This window comes from Pleurodeles waltl, chromosome 4_2, assembly GCF_031143425.1.
Source record: "Pleurodeles waltl isolate 20211129_DDA chromosome 4_2, aPleWal1.hap1.20221129, whole genome shotgun sequence".
NCBI lineage: Eukaryota > Metazoa > Chordata > Amphibia > Caudata > Salamandridae > Pleurodeles > Pleurodeles waltl.
Genome location: NC_090443.1, coordinates 861,605,690 through 861,629,692, shown reverse-complemented (window position 1 = coordinate 861,629,692; position 24,003 = coordinate 861,605,690). Strand labels below are relative to the sequence as shown.

The following is a 24,003-nucleotide window of genomic DNA, read 5'->3' as shown; positions in this document are numbered from 1 at the left end:
ACCAGATTCAAGCAAGCCTGGCTGATATGGGGTGATACCCTGAAACCAGTCCCAGGTTGCTTGTTTCTAGATCCAGTTCGGGTTGGACTGTTCCCATGAGGAACAGGGTCAAGACTGATTTGCATATGGCTGGGTCCAAACTGGAATGGTAGGGCACGCATAAAAACTGATGGTTTAAACCCACATCTGTGACTGGGGTGATATTTGATTTGTTCCGCATTCCGTCCATCATCTGTTTTTGCATTTGACTGCAGAATAGGCAGGTTGCAAAAACTGTCCCACTGACGGTCATTTTACTCGTTCTGGAGCTCTGAATATACTTTCATTGTATTTGTATAGGCCATATGTCCCAAACTTAAATGTCATCCCACTGGCTAATCCTACAAGGCTATTTTCCGTTCTTTGTTTTGGCGGTATGTAACTTAAACGGAAACTAAGTTCAGAAGTGTGTTTGTGTATACAACATGTTAATGCTTATGCAGATCATTTAAGCGTGGGTTCCGGCGCCTCACCTTTTTAAACGCCTCAGGCATACACCGGTCCATAAACCTCTTGCAATTCTCATCAGAATCCGAAAGACCTGCAAAGAATAGAAGAGGAGAGGGTTAAGCCGCCCATGACATTAGCTTTTTTATTACTCGGGAACCGCGGGAGGCATGTGGCTCCAACAACTTCAGCAGCAAAGGTCACTCACAGCTCGTCAAGTAACAAGCTGCTAGGAACATCATTGTCACTCCAAGGGAAGGAGCCTCTTTGGACTCACAGCACTGCAGGCAACCGAATTCTCAACACAACAAGTGTTTAAATGTTTCATAGTGCGCTCTGCTACACTGTTTAAACAAGCGACTGTCACCTTGTGTTTGAGGTCACTACTCGCACCAATTAGCAGCTTGTTAAGTTTTTAAATGCAGACTCACTTTCACAACCTCAAGTTATTTCATGAGCTATAAATAACGGGTGCACGAGAGGCAGAGCCGAGTGTTGCTTACGTCACTGGAACCAGCACAGTGGCAACACTCTCCCAGGCCTTTCACCGCCTTGGAGGGATGTCACAAACATTAAGCAGCATAAACAAGGGACTGTGAGGTCGGTTGCAGCCTTGAGAGCTTAAAGACGGGTTGAAAGTAATGTCTTGAAGAAAAAAACAATTGGGGATTTCTGGTGCACAATGAAAAACAGTGTCAACAAGGAATTAGTGTAAATTTGTATTATTATTATACGGAGATAACAAGTAAGTACAGCATTATCAAACTGTCACCACATCGAGTGCAAAACCAGCACGCCTGATTAGGATTGGGCTGACCTTATGTGAGCAACAAAAATTGGTTTTAGAGTGCTACCAAGAGAAGGGCTTAGGCTCACCCGCATGTTGGTTGTCCGGAGCACAGCATCTGATTGGGCCCAAGTTGTGTGGTTCTACTGAAAAGATTGCTTGTACTGCACTTTTTGACTTGTGGCAAAGAGGTCTGTGAACCATCCGAACAAACTATGGGAATAGACTAGTCACACTATGGTAATCCTTATTTGGCTTTATTATGATGGATTTACATTTTTTGATAGCAATAAGTTTATACATATAGTTAATTTGATTATGGGAAACCTTATACCCAATAGGTCTGATTTGGATAGGGTGACACACCAGTTATGAAGATTACAAGACTGACTCATGAAAAGTTACGATAAAGGCAGAAGGCTTGATATTTATTGTGAAAACTACACAGGAATTTAAGGGGATTTAATATTAGTTTATTAAAGTCTACAGTTAGGTATTTTGTTGCACTGAATATCACAGATTAATGTGGTAGGCAAGGGTTTGTATTGGCTACATCTGCCGGACAGTGGCTCAAGAACATTTGCACTGTGAGAATCCTAGTTAAGCCCTCTTATAATTTGTAATTAGATGACAGTGTGCCTGATGTAATTAGATGACAGTGTGCCTGATGAACAAGTTACTTACCTTCGGTAACACTTTTTCTGGTGGATACACTAGCTACCTGTGGATTTCTCACCTTATGTATTCTTCCAATGATTGTAACCTACAATCAAACACCTTCGGTAACAGTAACTCCCAAGAGCTAGGAAAAAAACGTTATGCTTCGAATGCATGGAAAAAAGGGAACTGACGTCAGCACGCCAGCGAGGACCGTGGGAGTCGGGCAATTGTGACGTCCTCGTCGACGTGGAGAGCTGGGAAGAAAAAATTCCATTGAATGCTGGCGCATTGGGAGAATTCGTAAGGTGAGGAATCCACAGGTAGTTGTATCCATCAGAAGGTTGCCTTCAGAGAAGATTATGCTCAATACAGTGGGCCTGAGTTGGTCACAGTGACAAGCCCTCAACAAACGTTATAGGCCTGACTGGTTCACTAGGAAAAGGTAATAAAGATACCATAAGCCTGATCTGTCCATTATGAAAAGAGGAGTTTTATATTGCCAACAGTGATTATTTACATATGTGTAATTTTATAACTATTTGCATGATGATTGCCCGCTTAACACACTCCAGTACGCTTGTGTTATAGCAAATGATAAATGCTGAAGGCTTTATTGGTTCACTGGTAAAAGTTAGGTCCAATTCCTTACGTGTGATTTCATTATAATAAAAAGTTATGACAAAGCAAGTACAGCTGACACACTACTTGTGAAAATCATGTTAAGGGCACTAGGCATTTAAAAGTGGATTGTTCTTACTGTGTAATGCAGCCTACAGACAGTTGCTAAGTTAAATAAATTTAACACATTACAATAGCAGGTAAGGGTGTTTGTTACCCCCTTCTGAAAAACTGTGGCTATAGAAGAGCTATACTCCTTGAGCTGAACTCCTTGTTATACCCTCTTAGGAGCGAGGGTATCTTGCTTTGCTTAATATACTTAAGTATTTTTAATCATTGTATGGCGGATAGGAGGCTTGTGGGAAAGCGTGAAATTCAGTACAGAAGGCCCGAGTTTGTTTTGGGCACCAGCCAATAATAAAAGCTATAGGCCTGATTAGTACACTAGGAAAAGGTAGTTCAGATGTCAAAGGTCAGATCCGCTTGTTATAAAAGGTTATAAAAAAGGTAACAGGCTTGAAATAATTACTAACACGTGTAAAAGCAGAGAGTCCTTTAAATGTTGGTTCTTTTTGCACCATGTTAAAGCCTTCAGATAAATATTTTGTTACATAAAATAGCACAGTTGACCTCCGTACAGAAGAATTTTCGCACTGGTTCCCTAATTTGAAAAACCTTACAGGTAGAAGATTTACACTCCACTAGGCTTGACAAGCTTAGAAAAGAAAGAAAGAAAGAAAGAAAGAAAGAAAGAAAGAAAGAAAGAAAGAAAGAAAGAAAGAAAGAAAGAAAGAAAGAAAGAAAGAAAAAAATCATAAAATGACTGTCTAGTGGCAGTTATAGTTAGGTCAGCTGTTCCATAGGAAAAACCTTTTTTTGCACTTCTAATAACTTTGTCCTTGTTTGACTCCACAAACGTTTAAAATAGGTGGTACTTTTTGACTAGTTCTTAGATGGAATATTTCAGGGTGATCTCTCAAACAGGGGTTAAAAATAAAAATTTAAAAAGGGGGGGGGGGGAATTCCCAAAACGGGGTCAACAATATTTATACATATGGACTGTTGGGTCTACGAGAGGCGCAAGAGACTCTTGTGGGAGGGGAAATTTAAAAATGGAGCTTTCTGATTGGCCTGTGGAGCCGTTTTCCTGCTGGAGTGGCTGCAGCAACATCAAAAAACATTTTGCTGGCAACCATTACCTGACTCGGTCCCCTGTCCTGGAGAGAGTGTGTGAGTGTGTGAGTGTGTGAGTGTGTGTGTGTGTGTGTGTGTGTGTCTGAGTGAGTGAGTGTCTGAGTGAGTGAGTGTCTGAGTGAGTGAGTGTCTGAGTGAGTGAGTGTCTGAGTGAGTGAGTGTGAGGCAGACCCAAGGGGCTCCCGTGGTACCCAGGGGAAAGAGAGAAAAAAAAAAAAGCATCAGGGGCCACTTTCTTTCATTAAGGAGATAGAGGTGTGCAGCCCAATCCTCTGAACCATTATAGGCTTTGGGAAGCCCATACCCAGGGATGTATTCAGTGAGGGACCCCAGCGCCTCTAACCTTTTACAAATGGAGCCTCTGTGACCCTGTGATGTCATCAGTGATGTAATTCGTGACATCATTAGTGATGTTATAAATATTATAGAACATGTCTTCAGTGATGTAATATGTGAGCCAATAAACATTGCATGGTGGGGCACAAGTTACTGTTGGCTCTGCTAACTTTATATGGGAAATTTCGTTTTTTTTTTTTTGTTTTTTTTTTGTTTTTTAAGTTTAAACCCAAAACATTAATTTTGTCACTGACATTCACCTAACTATTTTTACTTTAACTTTTGTTTTTTTCAGCGGTCGCCACATATTTTCATAGATAAAGCATTTTTTGACTTGCCTATACCTTTGGCACTGCTTGACGAATCTTCACAAAACTTTTTTTTTAAAAAGGTGCCCCAGTGATTCTTGTTGCGCACAGGTGGTTTCGGGGTGATCGGTCAAGCAGGGATGGAGAAAAAGTATGGGGCGGCATAAAAATGTGGGTTTCCCATGTTAATTCCCATAGACCTTTGAACACGGCTACAGCCCAAACCGCTGGAGGGAATTACACCAAATTTGGCAGAAAGTCAGCTTTCGGTACACAGATTAGGCTTTCACTTATTTGGTGTACATCAGTCCAGTACTTTTGGAGATATTAAAGGGAAAATACATTTGTATAATTAGGGCCGTAGATCCTCCCAGACGACTTTGTGGAAAAAAATGAGGAGCTTGTGCATGGAAACACACAGCTCTGATTGGCTGCCAACACTTCAACCAGGAAGTTTTGGCTGCCATCTTGGGACTTGGCTTTAACTGAGTCCTACAAATAAAGGAAAAGGGGCCAGGGTAAGGATACCATGATTTCTTAAGCTCTGGTGCTAGGGACCCAGAGGGACTCCACCAGGACAAAAAAAAGCACTTTTTATTTTTAAAGTTTTTGCTGTGAACTTGCGGCGTCACCACAAATTTGCTGTTAACCCCAGAAAATTATATTAATAAAACAAGCACGTCTACTGTGCTTGTTTTTTAAAATCCCCCAGGTGAGCCAGGTCCTGAGGTCATATTAAAAAAAGAAAAAAAGAAAAAAAAACTTAAAAGGAGGAGGCGCACAGGGCCCCCCTCCTGGACTTCTTATTGCCCTAGGGATGGCCAACTCCCTGGGGCTTATTTCTAATATGCTGGGGGGAGGTGGGAGATGAGGGATGGGGCTTTAATGAAAACTAAAGGTGGGGAGGGGGCGGGGCAGCCTACGGTTACGGCACCTCCTCAGGGCTTTATTGAAAGAGAATGTGGGAGAATGTCCTGGTGGGCACCCAGGGTACATGGCCGGTCTCCGGTGCCTAGATCTGCCAGGGAAGTGCGTGGTGGTTGGATTAAATTATAATAATGAAAATTACTTTATGTTAAAAAAAAAAAAAAACATAGAAATACACTGAAAAAAACCAAAGGCTACAGGGACGTTACAGTTAGGAAATATAGAATAGAATGTAAAAAACATAGTATGAAAAATAGAATAGAATGAAAAAAACATAGTAATAGAATGAAAAAAATATAGTAATTCACTTAAGAAAACGAAGTTATAGCAGGGGAGCAAATTATAGTTACCTTAGGGCACAAGTTATGGTTACTTGAGATAACTATCTATAACAGGTGAATTTTTATGGTTTTGTGATACAAAAAATTTCTGATCAGAAGTGCAGATCCACCTGAAAGAGTGCACTTCAGTGTGAGGGCTGGTTGGCTACTGGTTTAGATTTCAACTTTCGCCTTGTGTAATTTATCCTCCAATTCTCTGCTTCTCTTTTTATTTTAATTTTTCTTAAGCGGATATTACAGCTTCATTGGCAATGCTAGCCGTCTGTTTGCTTGCTGCTTATTTCATCTGCAGTGCGATGCATCCTGCGGTACCCCTTCCTCTGAAACAGGCAACCATTATGGAATTCTGTTGTCCATAAAATGTAACTGTTTTAGTTCCCAAGATGGCCAACACATTGGTTGCAAAAGTGGCAGTCATGCTGCAACTTTAAAACAACAATAGACTATGCACAATACCATTGCAATACGGACATCAGATGCTATAGTTAGTTTTCTTATTGTAAGTACATGCCCGCCACGTTTAGATGGCAGTATGTTTCATATTTTCACTTAAATTCTTTCAATTTGTCTTGCATACATGATACAGACTGTGTTTTATTGTAGTAGTGTCAATAGGTAAAAGCAAGAAAGATTAAATGGATGGATGGATGGATGTATGAGTGCAAACATGAGTGACCAAGTACGTTTTATTACTTAGTGAGTGTCTAAACCATCAATGACAAAATGCACTTTAATTCATATACGAATACCTATTGGCACAACAAGGCTAGTTAAGAATGCAAAATAGCTTTGCATGACAGCATCAAGGCTTTTCATGATTTCACAACCAAATAAATAAGAGCAAAAAGAGCAAAATTCGGTAGAGAAATAAACAGACATGTAAGTGTTTTTCGGCATTCAAAGCAGTGGATTCAGAATAAACTTTTAACAAGAACAGCACAGATAAGAAAAACAAGGATGTGATTGGATCAGATGTATAAACATATCCGGCTTGACAAAAAGCTTATAACATGTAAGATTCTGTCAAAGAAATGTGTGATGGAACTGTGTAAACTGTCAACTAGGTACTTTTTTGTTATGAACATCTTACCTAGTTTTGCTAAGTAGGCAGATGCAATCAGGCACTTCCCCAACGACTCTTCTCGCTTGTATGGTATTGACCAGTGATCAGTTAACACACGACTCTCCAGTTCGTACAAATTTGTTGTGGGAAATTCCATATTTTCCCCCGAACAGTTTCCATTTTCGTCATTCTTTTGAGACTATAGGGCACACAAAACGTGTGTTGATTACTTAAGTAACAAACTGCATTAATTAAAAATTTAAGTCAATTCTGAAAACAAATCACCCCCAAAGATAATACATTTTTCCTCAGACAGACACTGCTTTTACTTTTGTTATGTGTGCCATCTCCTATAAAACAAACAGGCTGGTGGCCATTTGTGTGAGTTCAAGTTTTTAGTGGCAAAAAATTATATGAAACAATTAAAAAAAAAAGTCACTATATAAAACATTGTTACTGCAACTGTCCACACACTTTTACGGTATATTAGAACAACAAGTTACTTATCTTTGGTAACACTCCTTCGGGTAGCAACTATATTTAGCTGTAAATTGTCTTTTCAATACTTCTCAGGCGTTAGACTGGATCTGGAAAGATTTCAGCAGTACCACCAGAGGCCACTAGGAGGTGCCGTCCAGATCCTCACTGATGCCATTCTGTTCCGGAAATTATATGTGGAGCCTATATAGATGCCACTCCCACATGCTGACATCAGTTGCTTTCAAGAATGTTCGGGCCCCCAGGTGCAGAGGCCTAAATGCTGTGTGACCTTTTGGCAAATTCCTAGTCCAGCCACAGAACTGGGAGGATGGGAAGGGTGTTGAGTAAGCTGTGGCTAGATAGAGTCTCTACAAGAAAGAACATTACCAAAGATAAGTAACTTGTTCTTCTAGCTTCTAGCTGTAGATTCTTCACATTTTAAATAGATACCAAAGCAATACCTGTTTGGAGATGGGTTTGTGCAGAACTGAGCAGGCATAATATAATACCTTCTCAGTGGACCTGACTGAACAAAAAGTGCATCTGGAGAGTATGGGGGAATGCCCACGTAGCTGCCTGGCAAATGTCTAGGACAGGAACTCCGCGTGGTAATGCAGTGGTAGGAGCTTCGACCCTGGTTGAATGAGCATGCAGTCCTTCCAGAGGCTGCGTTTTAGCCAGTGATTAGCAGATCTTATTGCAGAGCACAATCCCTGTGAGATGGTTCTCTTATGCACTGCTTTGCCTTTTTTTTAGCTCCCAAGAACCCCACAAAGAGCTGATTGTACACTATGTGTTCTTTGGTACAATCTACGTAAAATCTCAGCACTCTCTTGGGGTTCAAGCAATGGAATTTCTCCTCGTACTAAAAGGAGTCAGGAGGGGTATGGAATGCCAGCATAGTGATGGTTTGACTGATGTGGAACAGCATCACAACTTTTGGTAAGAAGGATGCTTGTGTCCGCATAATCAATTTATATGGGGAAAAAGATGGTGTACAGCGGGTTGACACAGGGCTTGAAGCGCACTCATCCACCATGCCAATGTAATGGCGATGAGGAACATGGTCTTAGGGGTTAGAAGCCCCTTGGGGCCTCTGTAAAGCGGCTTGAAGGGAGTACACATCAGGACTGTAAGGACTAAGTTACGATCCCACTGCAGTATGACAAAGGGAGCAAGAGGAAATTATTATTATAACTTAAGAAATGCATCACAACTGGAGCCTCAGACAGCAAAAGCTGATTCGGCATCTGCAGAAAAGAAGTAAGAGCTGAAAGGTGCCTGGAGCCACTAGGATGACTTGAGCCTAATGGGTCCTGATCTTCTTAAGAACTTATGGCAGGAGAGGTATTGGGGGAAGGCTTACAGAAGTTTAAAGTTTCACTCAATACAGAACGAGTCTCAGAGAGACCCCTTAAACACTCCAACATGCACAAGTGACGATATTGGGCGTTCTCATTTGAGGTAAAGAGACTGAGTCAAGGTTCTCCCCATTTACAGAAGAGACCTTGTGCCACTTCTGAATCAAAGTGCAGTCAGGGTGCCCAGAATACATAGCATGAGGAAGAATAATAGGCTGATAATGACTGGTCATTGATAGGTGCGCAAGAAGATTAAAGAAGGGTTTTGGCGGTGCCTGCAAATTGGCAAGCGTAAGGCTGGAATGAACTGATAAGGGCTTGAAATACAAAGATTTAGCTTTATCAAGGGTGTAGCATAGTGGATTGAAGGGCAGTTCAGATTTTTCAATATGTGTAGTGGACTAGTTCCTGCACCATTTGAATAGAAGTGCTCTCCAGTTATGTCTACAATTCCAAATGCTAGGTGGCATCAAAAGTTATGGCAGTGAGATCAGAGTGCTTATTGGATGATATGTGTTAAAGGCATGACCAACAGTATTTTTGAAAATGTCTATTGATTTGTCGAAGAGGAGAGATGTCATTATGGAGTTGATTGAGGAATTGTTCTAGGGAGCCCTTCGCTTGGAAACCGGGTGTTGGTTGGGTGAGTAAGTTGTGGATTGCTGGAAGAACTGCCCTAAAATGTGAAGTGAGTACAACAGAGTGAGGAACACTGACAGTGTGCAAATCTAAGTTAGAACCCTATTAACACCAGAAAGTCTACTGCATAGGATGAGGAGGAGCGAGGGTGATGACAAATCTGCAGTTAGTTCATCCATCAGAAACAGCCTAACTTATTCTTCTGATGAATACTTCTATCCACAGAATCCTCACCTTGGGACTTAATACAAAGAGCAATGCCCCTTACAAGGACATGGATCTGAGGAGTGGTCTTTACACCGGGCAGTCCTGCAGGACTGAGCTTTCAAAATGACAGGACCTGCAGATCTGAGAATAGACACTGGTTGCCGAATGGATGAATGCTCACAAGGTTGCCTAGCAGATGTACAAAATAGAGACAGAGGCTGTAGTTGAGGCTTCTGGCCTGGGGGAATAAGAACTAAGGCAATCAGAAGTGTCCTTTTTTTTGGCCAATGCAGAACATGACTTGATGGAAAAGACAACCTATTGAAATTAGGTTAATATTCTCGACTGCCATTCCTTTTTAGTATCAGTCCATCCTCCACCTGATATGCCGTAGTCCTACCCATGTAGGGCCTGTGTATGATCCAGCCAGTGCAGTCTTATCGCCTCCTGAAAATGTGGCGAACAGAAGAACACAGTAAGCATAATAGACTGTCCCATGTGAGCAGGTGACACTACTTTCAGAAAGCTACATCAGCATAGGGTGTAGCTAACTAACACAGTGAGCATGTGACAATGAGAAACTGCCACAAACTATAGTGGATTGGCTAACGGAAGGATAGCAAATTGGAAGTGGTGCAATCTTACTACAAAAAAACGACATGAAAGTAGGAATCTTACATTTCCAGTGACAAAATCCAGTCCTCAGGGTTCACTATCAGCAGAATAAAGGCAAGTATCATAATTTTTAACTTCTTCTCAATACCATGGGGTAAAAAAATCCATCCAATGCCCCCATCCTTTCAGGATCTCAGAAAGTACCCGTAGTAGCAACCAACATCCCTCTGCACCTTAGGTATGAGCTCGACCACCTGCTTCATGAGTAACATCACTTCTTGGAGGAAAAAAAAATAGCTCCATGATTTGCTGATTTCTGGACAGAAGCTTGAGGAATGTGAGGGAGCATTCAGAAAGGAAGGAAGTCCAAATCAGGCTTTTATTAACTCTGCCTACAGCATGAGCATGGACAGGAGGAAGAGTATCATTTGGGCTTCGTGTGTCTTTTCTCTTTGACCTGTATTCTCTGAGTTCTGGACTTGCATGAAGAGAGAAAAGGAAACGAGGTGCACTCCTTTGACTTGGAGCATAATCAACCCTATTTCTTGTGCTCCGTAGAATAAAGTTTAGCATCTCTTTACCTGATGTTCATTAGATGTTTCATGGAAAATTTGTTGTAGCACTGGATTGTGCTTGTTGCGAAGGCTTCAAAGACAGATGTCATGCAGTCTGTGAATGACATCTGTTTGAGGTAAGGGGGTGGGCATGGTTTAAACCAGGTCTTCTTTGTCAGGAGACCTCTTTGACCACAGTCACTAAAGGTTTTAGTTAGGCCTTGGCGGAACTCACCAGATTCTGCAGAGTTCCATGAGCGGGTGTAATTTGGGTACATCGCACTGATTCTTAGCGCCGGGAGCTTGTTCTGCACGTAAAATCAGCACGAACTACACCAAGGGTGCTGCTTCTTTTCTGCCACTTGGGTAGATTCTCTACTCAAGTGGCAGCTTTCTCAATGTGAACGGACATGACCTCCCGCAAACACCCGTTTTGAGAAATCTCGCAGAGGTGTTCTACTACCCGAAAATCACACTAGGGTGCGCACCTTCCTCAACTTAAAGCTGGCGAGCCGAGCATGAGAAAAAAACTCTGCCATGCAGCGGTTGGTGGAGTTTTGCCAGAACTCCGTAATCCAAGTGGAACATGGAGTGGGCAAAACTCAGTACTCCGCCGGTGGAGTGGAATTTTTCACCCACCCTTAGTTTTAGAAGGAAAAAAACAAGCAAGCATTGGTAAAGCCAATTGGTCTCACCTATAGATGAACTACACTAAGTTGCTCACCAGCAAGGCTGCTATTCAACATTTCTAAAAGGTATTGCTATACAGCGGAGTGGTATTGGAGTTGAGTGATAGAAGGGAGAGTAAGGGGGAGTAGAGATGAGTGGCTTACAGTCAAGTGGCATAGAGTTCAGTATGCATGGTGTGGTAGCGCACTGCTGTTACAAAAAATACATAATCAATTGGAAAGACCATTACATTTGCACATACACTTTTACTGATTTGACTATACAGCGCACAAGTGATAATGTGTGAAAACGGCATCACAGTGTATTGATTTTTTTTTTATCGTATTTACAATATTTGTTTCCACCACACTACAGGATTACAAAAACAATTTGCTCCAATTGTTCTTTCCTAATTCTGATATATTCTGAAATATTTGCACAGTTCACTTAGATATTATTGTGCACAAAAAAAAACCTATTCCTTTCCCACACCAGTATCAAGCAAGATTGTCTCATAAACCCACACACTTTGAAGTCAGTGAAAGAAAAGTAAACACTAAGCTCCCTCAGAAGACAAAACCTGACATTTGACCCCTGTGTTTGAATGTACAGTAAATTTGACAAGGTAAGAACAATACTTAAAGACCTTTTTACAGAAAGCGACCATTCGTTGAAAGATACTAGGAGAGGTGGTAAAAAGGATATGCTCCACAGAAGGGACAAAGACGTGGTAGACCGTCTAAAACAAACAACGCCAGAAAATAGAAAGCAAGTAACTGCGAGTTACAAACCACAAAGCAAATGGTAAGCAACAGGCACAGTGCATTTCCACTGAACCTTTCAGAATGTCCCCATTAAGTCCTTCTGCAAGCAGACAGCCATGCTGTACATTTTGACCTAAAAAAGAAACTGAAAGGAAGTGGCACTCAGGGTTCACGGCAAAGGACCTGGAAAAAGAGGAACTGAAGTCAGCTCTATGCAGTCATGTCCAAAGACAAGACATTCTTGTAAAGGAGGTCAATGGCACCAAGTAGCAGCATGCAGGAGCTACTGGAAGAGTTTCACGATCCAATCTATAACCTGGGGAGATTTACAAGGTGAGGAATCTGTAATTAGAAGTATATATCAGAAACCTAATCACAAGGATCAAAAGCTCAGTGCTTTGAGAGTGCTATTGGCTGTTTCAGAAATGTTTAAAATGAACAAGGGGAGTATTTACACCTTCAACAACAAATCACAGTGAAGGCTATACACGTTTTTTGAGACATCATTGGCGATGTCAAGTGTAGGTAATGAGCAGTGCATGGCGGGAGACAAGCCGTCGTTCTGTAGAAGTTTTATCGCTAGAGGAACAAACAAAAAATGCATTTCTTTTATAAAAGTGAGATAGAGTACATTGAGAGTGCCATGCCAAGTACATTATGAGCAATGGCTTTTTATTGTTCCATGTTCAAAGTTTCTGAATATTTAGTTAGAGCTTTCCAGACAGACATGTTCGAGATGAAAAATATAGACGGATTGCAGGTAATCACTAAATTTTACAATAGAAAATTACGTTTTCCCATAAAACATATGCCACAAGCCAAAACAACACAACTAAGTACAAACTGCACTGGTGCCTTGCCTCTATCCTGTAACTACAAACAATGTACCATGCGGGCACTCCTTGTAGCTCAACTAGGAATGGTGATTGGTGAAAGTAAAGTGCACACTGCCATATTCGTGCATGAAGCGAAATGCTTATCAAAAGGAGCAACGTTATTTTCATAGTAGTGCATCGATTGGGCTTGTGGATTCGGGCACTGTCACTCCTCGGTTTCTTCACTGGGATCTTGGTGTAGGCAATGATTATAAGATGGCGGCGGTATCTACTACTTTGCATGCTGAGCACATCTGTCATGGTATTTTCTGATGATGCACACTGTATTTCCCGCATGACACACTGTATAATCATTGAAGCACTTGGTTTTAGAGGCAGTCACAAACATATGGACAGCTTTCATTAATGTTGTTTTCTATCGGGCACAAATACAGTTACAAACACTTTTGTTTTAGAGACCCTGACGAAGGATTGCACAACCCGAAATGAACTGAGTATCAGAAGTTACCACATGATGTATTCATTAATGTGGTCTTTATGTCACATCAGGAACATGGTGGCCATTATGAAGGGTGAATGTTATGAATGAAGCGAATTCATAAAAATAACAACTAAATTATCATTCAATAAACGGAGCTATATTTGACACTTTCGCGTGAGGATTATTGTTTTAAGATTTGTTTAGTAACTGTCAGAACCTTCGGGTCACACTAAAGTGCGACTGGGGAGTGGGCTCACTACCAGCACACAGGTAAGCATTTATCCCGTCAATGTCATCAAGCCCACAGATTCTAGCAGTTAAGTGAAACTAGAGAGAAGCTGCATTTTCCTAACTCACCAGATTTTTGGTAGAACAATACGTTTCCGATGGAGTAACGGAAGAAGGGATTGGGTGCAGTAAAATTACAGTTGATGGCAATCCACAATGGCTTTTAAAGTCTATAGAGACCACCTTCATGAAACCTCACAGCTTTCCTTCTAGTGTGCCTCTAACATGAACAAAAAAATGCCTTCAACTATCACGCTGGTTAATCCTTAATGAGAAAACGTTGGTTCCCTCGAGCTATTTTAAAAGCTCATCTATTAAATCATGTAAGCAGCCCTAGTATGGGCTTTTAACAGCCAACTATGGCAGTACAGCTTCAGTAAATTAAGATCAGGACAAAACAAAAAAAAAATACATCACCGGTCAAAACAAGAATAGTTTTCATCACTAGACAGATATTTATTTATTTATATATATATATATATATATATATATATATATATATATATATATAAGTCCTATTTGGCATGGAATTTAAGTATAGCTAGGAATGCGCAATATATCGCAACACAGAGCTTATAAAAGTTCACCATCGACTTAAATGTGCCCAAAACAATGCTAATTACCCTGGACTTAATGGAACTGGTCATTAGGCTCTACTGGCAACAGTTTTTCAACAAAACTGCAAACAAACTAACGAAAAACAGTCCATTTCTATTCAAGCTTTCAAAAGCAAATGACTACAACACGACCTTCAGACTTCCTTAATAAACGCATTAAAAAAACCTTATCTAAAAACTGGTTATGTGTGAATAGATAAATGAAGTAACACTGTTCAACCTGACAGCCTTTGAGTGGTCATTCCCCAACGTTTTGCCTGCCTCCCTCCATTTTTCTAACCCTGTTTTTTCTGGTCTTAGGACTATGCGCACTTTCCCACTGCTGACCAGTGCTAAAGGGCATATGCTTTCTACCCTAAATATGTTAGCATTGGTTCCTACCCAGTTGGCGTATATAATTTACCTGTAGGTCCCTAGTAAAGTGCACTACAGGCCCAGGGCCTGTAAATTAAATGCTACTAGTGACCCTACAGCACTGATTGTGCAACCCACATAAGCAGCCCCTTAACCATGCGTCAGGCCTGCCATTGCAAGGTCTGTGTGTGCACTTTCTTGCCAAGCCTTAAACTCCCCCATTTTCTACATATGTCACCCCTCCCTAAGGTAGGCCCTAGGTAACCCATAGGGCAGTGTGCTATGTAGGTAAAAAGCAGGACATGGACGTATGTGTTTTACATGTCCTGGTATTGAAAAACTCACAAATGTGTTTTCCACTACTATGAGGCCTGCTCCACTCATAGGCTGCCGTCACATACTTTTAAGTGGCAGATTCTGATCTGGGAGGAGTAGCCCTGTTGTGTTTAGTATGGCTAGAATGGTAATAGAAAATCCTTCTTACTGGTGAAGTTGGATTTAAAAAAAGTGGGCATTTTTCTGCACTTACTGCCATCTGTGTCATACAGACTGTCTCCAATCCATGTCTGGTCTGTGCTAGTTGACAGCTATCCTTGTGCATTCCACCCAGACAGCCAAAAACACAGGACACTCATGTCTGCATTCATCTGCATACTGAATGGAGGGGAATGGTGGAGGGGTTCTCTCTTACACTTCAAAGGCCAGTGCCCTGCCCTCACACTAAGGACTGATAACACCCCACTTGGATCCTGGCAGACAGGACTGGGCTGATAGGGAAATTTGTACACTTCAAAACCACTCTTTGAAGTTTCCCCCACTTCAAATGCATTTTTAGGTATATAAACTGGGTCTATGACCCCACCAAATCAGACACGTCTGGAGCTACACCTGAACTCTGCCACCAAACGACTGTCTGTTTAAAGGGGAAAATCAAAATCGTATTCGTAATTCGTAAGAAGCAAGAAAGCTTAGGTCAGACTCCTCAAATCCTGTGCTTGCTTTCTAAAGGGGGATGTCCATCAGCAATTATTTACAAAGAGGACATGCACTACTACTCAACTTTTCTTGATTTCACAGGGCCAGCCCTTGAAAAACTTTGCTGACAGTAAAAGATACACCAAGATGGAAGATATGGAGTAAACGGTATACTGTAAATAAGAGTTGGGGTGGGTAGAAAAGCTTTGGCCACTGAAGGCAAGTTGGATGATGGTGGGGACTGAATAAGATTAAGCGATGCGGGGAGCTGCTTTGCTCTTAGTCCACTGGCTCTTTAACAGCCATCTGGGGGTATCGTGTCACAATGACCACAAGCTGCCCTGGCCCGATGCACTTTGCTTGGGGTACTAAATGAGGTTTAGCCCCACACACTGTAAAACTGGGAGCAAACATACATAATAACAAGCATTTGCAATTCATTGGGTCTTGCATTTGCTCCAGTTAGAGCTATTAGCGCTGTAAATTCCTAACTGGACTTTTTTTTTGCCACATAAACTGAAAATGAAAAGTAAAACAGTTGACATAAGGGAGATGATTCAAACCGCCACAGTCGCCATGAGCATGAGTGCAAAGGAGAGACACGAAAGGAAAAATAAGTTCACTCGCAGTCAAATTTATCAGCAGTAAAGCAATTATCCATGTAACGGGGCAGTCTGCAAGGCAGTAACAAAACCGCCCCAAGGAGGGACAAACGTAAAGCATTTACTATTGATGACAAAGGATTTTTGAAAGGCAAGCCCACGAACGTGTGAAAGTGATGGGCATGTGGTGGGCATAGTTAAAAGCCCACAATACTTACAACAAGCCATAGCGCTTGTGCGCTCGACCTAAAAATGGGAGATAAAGGACATAATTTATCTGCCAATGGTGACCTTAAGCAGTTGGTCAAGCCATAGCGCTTGTGCGCTCGACCTAAAAATGGGAGATAAAGGACATAATCTATCTATCTAGCAATGGTGACCTTAAGCAGTTGGTCAAGCCAGCATCATTACATTGAAAAGTCATAAACCGCTTGTCAGATGAAAGCGAGTCCCTAGTTATTTTGATAGAGCAGCTCACAGTTTGCCTAATGTGAAATAAGTGCAGGGTCTACTAAGCAGAAGAGGCATATAGAAAACAGAGCTATCACTTAATTCAAAAGGAAGCCAGACAGACCCTCTGGCACAAAGGTGGGTTGAGTACTCAAAACCAACTTGTCCAGCTATACAGAGTGAAGGGTTCTGACACGCAAAGCTTGGAGTTCATTACTCTGCTAGGCGTACCAATATGGGTTAATAGGTTGACACTAGTATGTTCAGAAATATTTAGAGGGCCCCACGAGGCTTTTGACATCACTGGTTATAAAAAGGCTTCTCTGATTTGTTAAGGTAGGCCCCCATGGTAGCTAAATAAGTCTTGCAATTGTTAGCCAGCATACAGAAAGAAACAAATTATTATTAAGACATACCACCATCCACCACACAAGTAGTTTTATTTCTTTAGACACAACCACTAGGGTTTCCATATTGTTTGTTGAGAAGCCAAGCGGAATAAATGCTATCTTCTCAGAAACTTTGTGCTTAAGTTAAGCAATGGTAAGAAGGCCCCCGCAGGTGACAAAAAGTCTATTCTTGGAACACGGTGAAAGTGGGCTCTATGAAGTAAACTGAAGTAGATGAAGCAGGTCCAAAATGAAACTTGTAAAGGCCTAGGATGACAGAGCATTTGGACTCTCCATGATCTTTAGCAGAGCTCTCTGAACCAGAGGTGCAGGAGAAAATCTATACTCCCATAAAATTCAATACATATCATTTCCTAGGGAACCAGGCTGTCAGCCTATCAGTAGGTGACAAAGAAATCCATAGCCTTCAGGATGGAATGACGGACCTTCCTGACTTCCTCCTAGAGAAGACGGGGAGTCGTACACAGGCCAACCTGCTCCAGTAAGGTAGCACAACACAACCTAGGAAATCAGCAAAACATGTTGTGCTTTGAGCACTTCATCATCATCATCAAATACTTTATTCGGTTCAGATAAAAACCATAAAAGACATCAAATATATACATACGTAATTCTCATACATACAATATATGGCAAAGTTAATAAGAGTTTCTGATACCAAACGCAGCATATATAAAATTTAACACAGCCTGTATTATCTCTTCATTTCCCAGATTGTATAAATAAAAGAAAGCAAGGTAACTAGACCTAATGCCCTTGGACAAAAATATTGGATGTAAAAACCTTCTTTTAGGTGCAATATAGAAAGTACAAAAGAGGACAAAGTCAAAGTGTTTTGAACTGATTTACCATCACAACAGCATGGCGGAAGTTTCTTAAACCAGGTGCCTCGGGTACGAAATGCTACTAGATGACAATCCTTGATCACTATTCTACACAGGTGGGCATCAGGATTTGACCAACTTTTTTGCCATAGCAATACAGTTTGGAGTTTTATATAATCAGATATGCCCCTCAAGCCTACTTCTTCATGACAAAACATTGCCGGGGTGGATTGTGGAACTGCTAATAACCTTCTTAAAAACCTATTTTCAACTACCTGGAGACTTGAACAATCAGTGTGAACCCAAACTCCAAATGTTGCAATAGAAGAGCATTTGCTTTTAAAACAGTCAACATCTCTTTAGAAAATCTAAAAAAAGCATTGATGGCTCTTTGAAAATTGCATTACACGAACACTTACTAAGAATTTCCAATTAAAATCCCATCAATGGGAACCACCAAATAAGTAAAATTGGGAACCTTTAGTATTTCTGTTCCATCCAGGGCAATTGTTTTTACTATTTGCTAATTTTGGGGCACTCTTCATTACAAATGACTTTGTTTTGTTAATTTTAAGACCAAGGTTTCCCATAAACGGGTTAAAAGCATTTAATAAAATTTGGGGACCATTTGCTGTCCTTGAGAGGAGTACAGCATCGTCCGCATAAAGGAGAACTGCAATTGGGTAGGTATTAATAAGTGGCAAGTCCTTCCCCATAGCACATAAAACGTTTTCCAACCCATTTATACAGAGAAGGAAGAGAAAGGGGGCCAAATCAGATCCCTGTCTTACCCTTTTTAAAGAAGCAAATCTTTCCGTTAAATCACCCTCCTAAGTAAAACGAACTTGTGCAGAGGTACAGGCATGGAGCCTACTAAGTAAGACAATTATATCGTTATCCACTCCCATGTTTGACATAACAGTCCACAATTTCAATCTTTCAACTGTGTCAAATGCACAGGGCAGATCCATGAAGGCTAAATGTACATTGCCTTTTTTGTCTTCGTTGTATTTTTTATTATCAAGGTCAAATTAAGAGTTTGTTCAACTGTGCCCACCCCTGGGCAGAACCCATGCTGTACCTTTGACAGACAATTAGTCTCCATTGCCCATTTTTCCAGTTCATTTAAAATCACTGGGCCTAATATATTGACTCAACTACGAATGAGGGAAATTGGGTGGTAGCATTGTGGATCAGCCCTATCCCCCCTTCTTGAAAATAGGCACAATAATCACTTCTCTCCAGGTGTCTTCTAAGGGGCCTATCATAGCAAATTTCAAAACATTAGTAAGCAGTGGCCCCCAAAATTCTGGTAGTGTTTTATATAAGTCAGCTGGGATTCTGTCCGGACCAGGAGCTTTGTCAGAGGGGCAGTCTTGAATAGCCTGTATTATATCGGCTACTTCTACTGTGTTACAAAAGGCTGCACCTACTGAAGCGTTTCTCATTGCCATAGAACAATTCATTTCATCTTGGGAGACATTATTCGCTGTTATAAATATTTTAGAAAAATGGTTCACCCAAGCTTGGGCTGGACTAACAATGTCCATTATAGTTTTATCCTTAGCATTCAATGGGCCAGAGCTGACCACTTGCCAGAAAGCCTTTGTATCTTTTTTTTTATTGCTTGCTTCAATAAGCTCATACCAGGCAATCTCCCTCAGTTCATTCTTCCTAGCAGCAAGAGCAGCCTTATATGTCCTTCTTGCAACTTTAAAGGCATATCGATTTCGACTGAGAAAATTGGTTATCTTCTTTAAATCTTTAAGGGAGGAGGTACATGCATGATTGAACCAACGGGGTCCTCTAACCTTGCTAGTACTTTGCAATTTGTCAGTCATATACCTTGTCAAGGCAGAACATGCCTCGACAAATTTATGTGGAGGCATATCTTACCCCCAATATTGTCATAACCTCTTCTCTCTTTTTCAGCATTAAATCTCTAAAAAACACTATGCTCATCATTTTTTTCCCACCTGATCATCAGACCTTTCTGCGAAGAGAGCTTCAGAGCTGGCTGTCGTTCCACTGCCCTAGAGTCCTTATCCAGACCCAGACTTGTTTCTAAAATTAAGGGGTTATGTTCGCTCATACAAGATAACATCACCTTAAACTTTCTAACAAAGGGGATAAGTTCTCTAGAATAAACAATATAATCAATTGTGATATGGGCACTTCCCCTCATAAACGTGGGAACCCCCTCAACCTCAAGTGTTGGGAAGAGCAAAGAATTAGCAGCCATCATTCGAAAAATGCGGCATTGGATGATCATATTCATCAAGGAGCCCACAGCAATCTAGAAGCTCTGGTTCACACAAATGTGCGTTAAAATCACCAATCCAGATTATTCTAAGATCCTTCTTACTCCCATTCAATGTCTTGTGTACCATAGCCTCAAGATTGAAAATCACACTAGTATCTGACAGAAAACATTATTTTAATAGTTGATCAGCAACACGTCATACAGCTCAGTTAGTTTGAGAAAAAAAACAAATAGTGAGAGGTTACATCCATGATGCGCACATCTACCCCCTTTACCAATACAAATGTGACCAAGCCTCCCTTAACCCTTCCCAAGGGAGACTTAATTGCAGGAATGCAATAAGTGGTGTAACCATTAATATGTGGGAGGAGAGGGGTCTATGAGCCTTGTTTCTTGAAAGCAGATAAACTTTTGAGTCACTATTTTTAACTAGTCTGAATTATCCAGTTTGGACTTTAGTCCTGCCACGTTCCAAGAGATAATCCCTGGAGCTGCCACATCAAATGTATTAAATGGTCCGACAGACTGCAAGTTGGTCAAGTGTGGTATGTCTGTCTTCGGATTTCCTCCTAAGGGGCTTCCAGTTACTAATGGTCAGTCCAATTGCTCCAGAGGATTCAGAGGCTCAAAACTATTGAATAACGGGAAAAGGGTGTCAGGAGACTTAGACATGCAAGGGTAGCAAAGTTTCTGTTTATCTGAGTCAATAAGACAGGGTGGCTGGGCCTGCAAAGGAGTGCTAATACATCTGTTAGTCGTCGTACTCCAATGGATCCTAGAGCTATGGTTGGGGTTAAAAGATAATGATACAGAGTATTAGCCAACTGTGGATTCCTAAAGTTTATGACTATGCAATCCTCTTCTGAGGTCATAGTTGATGTACCAATCCATGGAACCCTCCTTACAGTAAAAATTTCCCTAGAGAGATCTGTCCTCCACCCGAATGCTTTTTATACTGGGTTATAACTTTATTTAGCAGTGAAGTGTGGGACTCGGAATGTGACATGCCTAATATAGGAGCATTCTCCAAAATTAAAATGTATGGGGCACATGCCAAAGGAATCATCGGGTAAGATGACTGGGTTCTTAAAGACGCAATGGGGAAAGCCTGTGCCAGACCCTTAAAACCACATGCTTATCTACCCTCTGCTGATGTGGTTGATTTATGGAATGTCCTATTATTGCAGGACTCAGAGTCCTTGAGATGGGGTTCTGCACATGATTTATTCTTCCTCTTTGATCTAAGAAAAGAACTGGGTCTGGTAGGTGTACAGACTTGACCAAGTCGGACTGGCATTTAACTCTCAGTAGTGGTGGGTTGCCTGGCATTTTCCTTGCCACTAATAGGGCATTAACTTTCCCTTCTAAAGATTCCACTTTATTTAAAACCAAGGAGCATAGTTGCCTTATATCATTAAAATAATAGTCAAACTGGCTAAGATGGTCATTAGAGATAATAGAAGGCTTCTTATTAGCAGCATGCCTTCCGGTGGCCTTCTTATATAACTTTAATTGTGGCCTTACCTTTCCGCTCTCTGTTCCTATTAGGTCCTTCCCAGGTAAAGTAGACTTTACACAAGGCGAGGCTGGATCTGGGGGAAGGCTTATAACATAAGAGGGGGCCAACTGTCTGCTCCTTCTAAAGGGGGACTCTCAGAAACTGGGAAGTTGGCTCAATTAAGAGGTCCTGGTCCAATAGGACAGATGGGTTCCTCAGTTTAGTCACAGGGGATTTTACAGAGGGAGCTATTTCTTCTGCCTCACTTTTTCCCAATTTCTCTAAAGTTGTTCCCAGACTAGCTTCTACCCTCCCTATCTCCGATTCAATTGCGCACATCACAGAGGTAAGTTATAAATTTAGGCCCAGGATCCCCTAATCATGCACCCACCATCCCATGGGCTCCTTTGTGCTTCCCCATCAGGCCTACCAGTAGGGAAGTAAGAGCTAGTGTAGGTTATCTATGTTCTGAGCAATGTCAGCATGTACCCTACCATATATCCAGAAGAGGAAGGTAAGAAATTGGGCCCAGCCCGCCTTGTCCAGCTGCAAACGGGCCCGCTCTTCACCAAGGCACGCCCGCGCGCATCTCATGTGGTGGCCCCAAATCTGACTTTATGTGCTTCCGGGCGTAAAGAAAACAGCAGGGGTGGCTTCCTGCCGCAAAGGACACTGGGAGCGGTAGTTCCCAGCCCCCGGCCCAGTCAGAGTGTGTTCCGCGTGGCGGGCCACAAATCAGTCTTTATGCGCTTCTGGTCACGAAGAAAACAGCAGGGGCATCTTCCTGCCGCATAGGTCACTGGGAGAGGTGGTTTCCAGCCCCTGTCAGAATGTGTCCTGCGTTGCGGGCCCCAAAATCCTGCTTTATGCATCTCCGGGCACGAAGAAAACAGCAGGGGTGGCTTCCTGCCGCAAAGGACACTGGGAGAGGTAGTTTCCAGCCCTCAGCCCCCGTCAGAGTGTGTGTTTTCACAGCTCTCCTGTTACCCAACAGAGATGGATTTAATAACAGTGCCTTACTGTTTTGTCATGCAAGACTGCCATTATGGGATCTCTGTGTACCATTACCATTTTGGGACTCACAACTGGTAGGAAGAGTTTCAACACTGGCCTTCAATCGGGTTTGCAGAACTACACTTTTTCCTACCACTGCTTCACAGTAATCTCTTGTCGAGGACTGCCACATTGGATTGTGGGACTTGAAATCTCCAGATGATGGCAACCCATTTACATCCTGGAGGAATTTGCACCACTTAGGTTCATGCCAGCCTCAGTGACAAATGATTGAGCATAACAGCAGCAAGGTCTGTTGCAATTGCCACCTCCCCATACATTAGAACTGCATTTTAATTATGCCATTTGATATTGTTTTCTCCTGCAAGACATCTTTAAGCTAGGGCTATTTCTTATTAGATGATCTCCAACACACCAGCTCATGATCTCATAACTGTCCTATGGACTACCATTCAACAACGCCCACAACACTTTAGTAGAACATTCACCCTACAAACCAAGAAACAGGTACTAAAAAATGGGCAATCTCCCTTATTGTTCACTCGCACCTATGTAGGATCAGATATGGTATTGCAGTGCCTTTCATTAGTCTAGGGTATGAATTTTCAAACCTTTTCATAGTGGAGCAGAGTCTGATTCAGTTTTGGGTGGAGTGTAGTCAGCTGGCTCAGCATGTCAGTTTCATTCAGTCATGTGGTTTATTTGGTTGGATGAGACCTGGGATTGTACCACATTGCTTATATAATTTAACACCCACCTGCAAGGCTTGTCTGTGCTCTACCGTCCACATGTGCAGAGTTCTAACTAATGTGTTCTGTAGGAGGCTGTGTTACCATTGAACACTTGAGTCACCATGACAGTCACTTAAGGAATGTCTGGGTTGAGCTGGGTAGAAGGAACAGCTCAGATTTCTGAATGTGAAAATAGCTTCAATATTGAAGAATGGCTCCACTGAACTAGTGTTAACTTTTGGGTGATCCATCTGAACAGATTAATAAACAGTGGCACTGCTACTGAGAGTAACAATGTTTTTTTACATAATACTTCAGGGATTTAAGTGGTACAGCAAGCAAAAAATGAATGACACTCATAATAATGAGAATCAACAGGCACAAGCACATATTGGTATCTTCTAATGCTAACGGCCGATTGAGAGTCATATCTACACAATGCCAGGAATCAGCAGGATGTTGTCAAATGCCCAGGAACCAGTGAGGTTTGCCCGTGACACAGGGACCAGCCTTAAAGTAGTAAGGGGCATTTTGTTCCTGCAGAGTACATGTATGGCCCAACATCGAACTTTCTTAAATGGACAAAGAAGGCAAAGGCTCTTGTCCGGAAAGGGTGGAGGGGTTAGAGGATGAAGATTTGCTGCTTTTGTT

At 41.7% G+C, this 24,003-nt stretch overlaps 1 protein-coding gene across 2 annotated transcripts in view; it reads right to left on the bottom strand.

The window, feature by feature from the left end:
- The window catches only part of USP24 (ubiquitin specific peptidase 24), a 1,409,949-nt gene that overhangs the window by 1,330,385 nt on the left and 55,561 nt on the right, over positions 1-24,003 (bottom strand). For both annotated transcript variants that reach the window (XM_069232604.1, XM_069232603.1), the window contains exons 2-3: positions 6,748-6,919; positions 513-580 (exon numbers count right to left, since the gene is read on the bottom strand). In XM_069232604.1, coding sequence (XP_069088705.1) covers positions 513-580; positions 6,748-6,919 — 240 coding nt within the window. The remainder of the gene's footprint in view (positions 1-512; positions 581-6,747; positions 6,920-24,003) is intronic.